The sequence below is a fragment of the Chiloscyllium plagiosum genome, chromosome 22 (genome assembly GCF_004010195.1).
Source record: "Chiloscyllium plagiosum isolate BGI_BamShark_2017 chromosome 22, ASM401019v2, whole genome shotgun sequence".
NCBI lineage: Eukaryota > Metazoa > Chordata > Chondrichthyes > Orectolobiformes > Hemiscylliidae > Chiloscyllium > Chiloscyllium plagiosum.
The window spans coordinates 2,183,358-2,191,064 of NC_057731.1; the positions used below are offsets into that span (position 1 = coordinate 2,183,358).

At 42.8% G+C, this 7,707-nt stretch overlaps 1 protein-coding gene and 1 long non-coding RNA gene across 4 annotated transcripts in view; one reads left to right on the top strand and one right to left on the bottom strand.

The window, feature by feature from the left end:
• LOC122561017 overlaps positions 1 to 1,484 on the top strand; it is a 7,676-nt gene extending 6,192 nt beyond the window's left edge. Inside the window, exon 3 of the long non-coding RNA XR_006314883.1 lies at positions 1,472 to 1,484. This is a non-coding gene — a long non-coding RNA (uncharacterized LOC122561017). The remainder of the gene's footprint in view (positions 1 to 1,471) is intronic.
• hells (helicase, lymphoid specific) overlaps positions 1 to 7,707 on the bottom strand; it is a 65,427-nt gene that overhangs the window by 7,001 nt on the left and 50,719 nt on the right. For all 3 annotated transcript variants that reach the window (XM_043712290.1, XM_043712289.1, XM_043712288.1), the window contains exons 18-19: positions 3,181 to 3,300; positions 790 to 906 (exon numbers count right to left, since the gene is read on the bottom strand). In XM_043712290.1, the coding sequence (XP_043568225.1) occupies positions 790 to 906; positions 3,181 to 3,300 (237 nt within the window). The remainder of the gene's footprint in view (positions 1 to 789; positions 907 to 3,180; positions 3,301 to 7,707) is intronic.

The window sequence follows — 7,707 nt, forward strand, 5'->3', positions numbered from 1 at the left end:
TCCACACGGAACTTCCCACTACTATCCTTGACTGGGCCTATTCCTACCCTAGTCATTCTTTTATTCCTAACATACCTATAGAAAGCCTTAGGGTTTTCCCTAATCCTATCGACTAAGGTCCTTTCATGTCCCCTCCTTGCTGCTCTTAGCTCTCTCTTCAGGTCCTTCCTGGCTATCCTATAACTCTCAATCGCCCCAATTGAACCTTCTCGCCTCATCTTTACATAGGCCGCCCTCTTCCCTTTAACAAGGGATTCCAATTCCTTATTAAACCACGGCTCCCTCACACGACCCTTTCCTCCCTGCCTGATGGGTACATACTTATCAAGGACACTCTCTAGTTGCTCCTTGAACAAGCTCCACATATCAGTTACGCCCTTGCCTTGAAGCTTACTTTTCCAAGCCACACATCCTAAGTCATGCCTCACCGCATCATAATTTCCCTGCCCCCAGCTATAACTCTTGCCCTGTAGTGCACACTTATCACCAATAAACTATAGGAAATTCATTCAGCATCTCAAAACAACAGACTCGTCCACCATTAGTTCACTCCTGCACTAAGCAGAAGGTAACATTTACTAAAACGTCCTGCCACCGAATGCTACACCATTCATTGTGCACAGTGTTAAAAATCCTGACTTCAAGTGATATTCCAAACTACAGTTTGTTGATCAGCTACAGTAGATTCTACCCAGTGCACAAAGAAGTCATCAATGTTCACAGGATTAACAGTAAATATCAGTTAGTAAATTTAAAGCACTAAAGTCACAGTCAGTTACCAATACTTACCCAGTCACTGTCGTATATAATGACAGTGTCTGCTGCAGTCAGGTTAATGCCCAAACCCCCAGCTCGAGTGCTCAGTAAAAAGATGAAAACTTCAGGATCACTGTTGAAATTGTTTATCTGGGGAAAAAAGAAAAGTGGCACAGAAATAGAATACTTTCTAATAAGAATTACTGCTCTCCAACCCCATTGCCCATTCAAAGTTCATGCTAGTGATATGTGCAGACTAAGTAAAGAAACTCAGCAAGAGGGGTACAAACACATTTAATAGCCCATTCCAGAGATAAACAGCCAAAATATTGAGAGACAGAGCAACATTCAGCCCAAACAGGACAAACAGTTTAAGTCAGAGTGGAAAAAACAAGTTCAGTATCCAAACTGAATAGGGTCAGCATGCTCAAGGGACTAAAAATAGAGAAGCATGCTAATGGTTTTCCTGAAGGACAAATGAACCAAATGATTTTTTTCTGCCAATTTCTTTCTCTGATATCACCAGTGAATAAATTTTTGCAAATTAATAGGTGGGATTCCTAACCAAGATACCAGCTTCCATAAATTTGCTCCTTTCTCCATCATCTGTTTCCTCGCCCATCATATCCACTCCAAGAAATAAAACACCAAACAACCATCCAGTTCCAGATTATATATCCCTGACTAATATTTTCCTCTTCAATTACTTCTTCAGGAAACCATCAGCTTAGGAAGCTACAAAAGCCACGTGACAGCTCTGTATTAATTCCTCTTAACATTGGTGCAATTTAACCACATTTATCCATAAACCTTTGTTCATTCAAGCTTCTTTAATTGGTTTTATTCTTTCAGTTCCATTTTCAATTCAGCTGTCTATTTTAAAAGATGTTCACGTTGATATAGTGACTTCTTTAAAATAACATCCCTTGTATCTATTTCAGGTCAAGACTTGAAGGACCTAACACCAGTGTATTCCACAGGGATCTGTTCTGATCTCTACTCTTTGTGATTTTTATAAATGACTTGGATGAGGAAGTGAAAGGGTGGATTAGTAAGTTTGCCAATGACACGAAGGTTGGTGGAGTTGTGGATAGTGTGGAGGGCTGTTGTAGGTTGTAACAACACATTGACAAGATGCAGAGTTGGGCTGAGAAGTGGCAGTTAAGAGTTCAACCTGGAAAAGGGTGAAGTGATTCATTTTGGAAGGTCCAATGTGAATGCAGATTACAGGATTCTTGGCAGTGTGGAGGAACAGATGGATCTAGGGGTCCACATCCATAGATCCCTCAAAGTTGCCACACAAATTGATAGGGTTGTTAAGGCGGCATATGGTGTGTTGGCTGTCATTAGCAGGGGTATGAGTTTAAGAGCCAAGTGGTTACGCTGCAGCTCTATAAAGCCCCGGTTAGACTACACTTGGAATACAAAACAACCTCGATTATCCGAAAGAGACGGGAGCAGAGTATTTTGTTCGGATAACTGATGAATAACGTTTTTACAAGACATTGAAATCTTGTTCAGATAATCCAAAATTCGGATAATTGTCATTTGACTAACCGAGGTTGTCTGTATTCTGCTCAGTTCTGGTCACCTCATTATGGAAAGGATGTGGAAGCTTTAGAGAGGGTGCAGAGGAGATTTACCAGGTTGCTGCATGAACTGGAGAGCATGTCTGATCTTATGAAGTAAAGTTGAGGCAGCTAGGGCTCTTCTCATTGGAGCGAAGGAGGAAGAGAGGTGACTTGTAGAGGTGTACAAGATGTTGAGTGGCATAGACTTTCTCCCAGGGTGGAAACGACTATCACGAGGGGGCATAATTCTAAGGTGCCAGAAGGTAGGTTTAGGGGAGATGTCAGAGGTAGATTCTTTACATAAAATGGTGGGTACATAGAATGCACTGCCAGCAGTGGAAGTAAAAGTCAGATACATTAGGGACATTTAAGCGACTCTTGGATAGGCACATGGATGATAGTAAAACGAACGGTACATAGGTTAGTTTGATCTTAGAGCAGGATAAAAGGGCAGCACAACATCAAGGGTCGAAGGGCCTATACCGTGCTGTATTGTTATGTTCTATAACAATCAAATTTTCTTTTCTAGTAAGTGGCTGATTGATTTAAGGATCCTTGCACTATTATATTTTTCAATAATTGCACACGTGCCAGCCACTTATAGACAGCTTGTGTAAAAATCTTCATGGAAACTTTGGGTAGCTGGCTGGCTGCACATTTTAAAGGGAACAAAATTTTCATATTCCATACTGCTTAGAAATCCAGGAAGCTAAAAAGCAGCAACAACTTTGGAGTGAAGTCTAACCTGTTTTGGTGTGTACACTTCCACTAGTTTTCGTTATTTCTTTTACAAACAAGAAAGCCAAAACTAAGAAATGGCAAAGATTCAAGCTGCAGCCTGAGGGGAACATACATTTTCCTCACGCATTACATAAGACATGGAACCATCCAGCCGGCTGTATTTGTAGTCCCTCAAGTAGCAATAGTCCATTAGGATGTCCAACATGGATGTCATTTGAGAAAATATCAGCACCTGTTAAAAACAAAATCAGAACAGTCCATCAGAATAGAGCAAAGACCAAACTGTAGTAATGCTCGGGGATGTTAAGCTTTTGAAGAGGGAATGTAGCTTGCAGCACTCTGGATAAAAGGACGGGTAAAGTGGAGATGGACTTTTACAGATGGCAGGAAACAGACAAGCTCCACATTGCCATTATAGATCGAATAGAATTTGTAGCCAAATGATAAGTGGCTTGATGTCTTATAGAATGTGTTAATATTACAGAATTGAATCCATTGTAACAACTTTCACATGCATTAAGTTTTGCAAGATTCACATCAGATCTGCTGGAATGTCTGGTGAGCTTCAAAGGTGACGGAGAACAATCCTAAACAACCTGGGCAGCACGGTGGCACAGTGGTTAGCACTGCTGCCTCACAGCACCAGAGACCCAGGTTCAATTCCTGCCTCAGGCGACTGTCTGTGTGGAGTTTGCACATTCTCCCCGTGTCGGCGTGGGTTTTCTCCGGGTGCTCTGGTTTCCTCCCACAATCCAAAAATGTGCAGGTTAGGTGAATTGGCCATGCTAAATTGCCCGTAGTGTTAGGTGAAGGGGTAAATGTAGGGGAATGGGTCTGGGTGGGTTGTGCTTCGGCGGGTCGGTGTGGACTTGTTGGGCCGAAGGGTCTGTTACCACACTGTAAGTAATCTAATCTAATCTAAAAAAAAACCTGGTGGTGTAGTTTTTAATTCTTGTGGCAATCTGACATGGGGTTAAGAGTCTGGGTTTATCAAACCGCCCCACGTGCAAGTTTCATGAGACATTAAAAATCAGTCCTGATTTACCGAACATTATTTGAGTTTTAAGGCATTTTAATATCGACAATGTGCAGACGACATTCTGAATGGAATGCTAAGATGGGCTTTGTCAGACATCTTAAAATCAAAACTGAAGACTGTAAGGTATAGAAACAGAAGTAAGACAGAAAACCCATTGAATCCATCCGATGAAATCATAACTGACCTGATAATCCCCAACTCTACATTCCTGCCTTTCCCCCCATAACTGTTAACATTGCCTCAGATAAAAACGTCTATACCGGCCTTGAATAAACGTAAATACCCAACCTCAAACAGCCCTCGCGGCAGAGTTCCAGATTCACTACCCTCAAGAAATTCTTCCTCATCTTTGTCTTAAACGAGTGATCTTTTACTCTAAGATTATGTCCTCAGGTTCGAGACACTCCACAACGGGCAAGACCCTTCCTGCAGCTACCACAAGTTCAGATAAATGTGAGGTGGTGCATTTTGTGAAAGCAAATCTTAGCAGGACTTATACACTTAATGGTAGGGTCCGAGGGAATGTTGCTGAACAAAGAGACCTTCGAGTGCAGGTTCATAGCTCCTTGAAAGTGAAGTCGCAGGTAGATAGGATAGTGAAGAAGGCGTTTGGTATGCTTTCCTTTATTGGTCAGAGTATTGAGTACAGGGGTTGGGAGGTTATGTTGCGGCTGTACAGGACATTGGTTAGGCCACTGTTGGAATATTGCGTGCAATTCTGGTCTCCTTCCTATCGGAAAGATGTTGTGAAACTTAAAAGGGTTCAGAAAAGATTTACAAGGATGTTGCCAGGATTGGAGAATTTGAGCTACAGGGAGAGGCTGAACAGGCTGGGGCTGTTTTCCCTGAAGTGTCGGAGGCTGAGGGGTGACCTTATAGAAGTTTACAAAATTATGAGGGGCATGAACAGGGTAAATAGGCAAAGTCTTTTCCCTGGGTTCGGGGAGTCCAGAACTAGAGGGCATAGGTTTTGGGTGAGAGGGGAAAGGTATAAAAAGACCTCAGAGGCAACGTTTTCACACAAAGGGTGGAACGTGTATGAAATGAGCTGCCAGAGGAAGGGATGGAGACTGGTACAATTGCAACATTTAAGAGGCATTTGGATGGGTATATGAATAGGAAGGATTTGGAGGGATATGGGCCTGATGCTGGCTGGTGAGACTAGATTGGGTTGGGATATCTGGCCGGTATGGACGGGTTGGACCGAAGGGTCTGTTTCCATGCTGTACATCTCTATGACTCTAATAAGGTCACCTCTCATTCTTCTAAACTCCAATAAGTTTTCTACGACTCAGTTCCCCCCTTACCTGGGATCAACTTTATGAACCTTCTCTGGACTGCCTCCAATGCCAGTGTATCTTTCATTAGATAAGGGGACCAAAATTGTTCATAGTATTTAAGTCCGATAAAGCTTTACCAAGAAAATTAAAGGCCAATTACTTTCTCCATTACCTGAGCTTGTATTCTAGCTTAGATTAATGCAGGATACCTCCAACAATCCTCTGAGCTGCAGTTTCAGCAGTCCTCCTCCATTAAAACAACATTTTGCTCCAAAATTCTGCCTGTTAAAAATGCATAATCTCACATTTCCCCACATTATAGTCCATCTGCCAGGTTTTTGCCCAGTCATCCATGTCCCTTTGCTCTCCACTTGCCTTCTCATCTATTTTTGGGTCATCCATAATCGTGGCTCCTCAAATGAAGCCATTATGAGTAGAACTTAAAACCAAAAATGAAGCACTCACATTGCTGGGAGTGTACTATAGTCCCTCAACAGTCCAATATAAGTAGAACAGCAGAAATGTAGGCACATTTCAGAGAAGTGCAAAAATATTAGAGCAGTTACAGTGGGAGATTTCAACTTCCCCAACATTAACTGGGGTAGTCACTGTGTGAAAGGTATGGAGGGAATGGAGTTTTAAAATGCATCCAGCAGAGCTTTTCAAGCCAGTAAATAGAAGGACCTACAAGAAAGGGGGCAGTCTTGGACTTAATTTTAGATCATGAAGCTGGGCTAGTGGTTGAAGTATCAGCAGGGGATTATTTTACAGACAGTGACCTTAACCATAAGGTATGGAGTTTAATTAGGTCATTCAGCCCATCAAGTCTGCTCTTCCATTCGATCATAGTGGAATTACTTCTTAACCCCATTTGCTTCCCTTCTCCCTGTAATCTTTGAACTCCTGACTAATTATACTCAATGACTTGGTCTACATAGCAATCTGTGGCGATTAGTTCCATGGGTTCACCACCCTCCGAATAAGAAATTCCTCATATCTCTAAAGAGACATCCCATCACTAGGGGACTGTGCCCTCAGGCCCTCAGTGGAAACATTCTCTCCATTTCCACTCTATCCAGGCTTATGAAAATTCGGTAAATTTCAATGAGATCCCTCTCATCCTTCTAAACTCCAGAGTACAGACCTAAACTCCTGAACCACTCTTTAATTTGACAAATCCTTTCTTCCCGGGATTATTCATATGAACCTTCTCTGGACCCCCGCAAAGTCAGTACATCCTTCCTTTGAAATGGGGCCCAAAATGTTCCAAATGTGGTCTGACCATAGCCTTATACAGCCTCAACAGTACATCCTTGTATTCTAGTCCTCTTGAAGTGATAGCCAATATTTCTGTCTAAATTTATGTTAACCTCAAGAATGCTAGGGCTCCTACGTCCCTTCCAGATTTTCACAGCCTTTCCCCATTTTAGGAAACACCTCTAGTCTTCCTATCAAAGTGCATAACCTCACACTTTCCCATACTGTATTCCATTTGGCACCACTTTGCCCACTCTACAGGTCTGTCCAAGTCTTTCCTGCAGCATCTCCACTTCCGCATCTCACTCTCTATCTTTGTGTCATCTGTAAACAGCATAACGTGCTCTCTGTTCTTCTGTCCAAATCATTACTGTGTAAATAGTTGTGGTCCCAACACTGACCCTCGCAGAATTCCACTAATCACTGGCTGCCATGCTGTAAAAGACCCTTCATCTCTGCATTTTGCCAGTCAGCTATTCTATTTAGCAACCTCCTGTGGGGCACCTGGTCAAAGGCCTTTGGGAAATCTAAATCAATCACTTCTACTGGCTCTCCTTTATCTAAAAACTGCACATTATCTCCTCAAAAGAATCATAATAGCTTTGTCAGGCACAACCTCCCCTTGACCAAGCCTTGCTGATTCAGCCCTATTTTATCATACATTTCCAAGTACTCCACAATCAGACTAACCCCACCATAATTTCCTGCTTTCTGCCTCTTCCCTTTCTTAAACTGGGAGATGACTTGTCAGTTTCTACTCCTCCGGAAATGAGGAAACTGGTGAAATCAGAGTTCATCCCTTGTGGTTGGAGGGTTCCTAGGCGGAAGATGAGGCGCTCTTCCTCCAACCGTCGTGTTGTTGTGGTCTGGCAATGGAGGAGTCCAAAGACCTGCATATCCTAGGTGGAGTGGGAGGGGGAGTTGAAGTGTTGAGCCACAGGGTGGTTGGGTTGGTTGGTCCGGGTGTCCCAGAGGTGTTCTCTGAAACGCTCCGCAAGTAGCCGGCCTGTCTCCCCAATATAGAGGAGGCAGAGGATGCAATTGATGATGTGTGTGGAGGTGC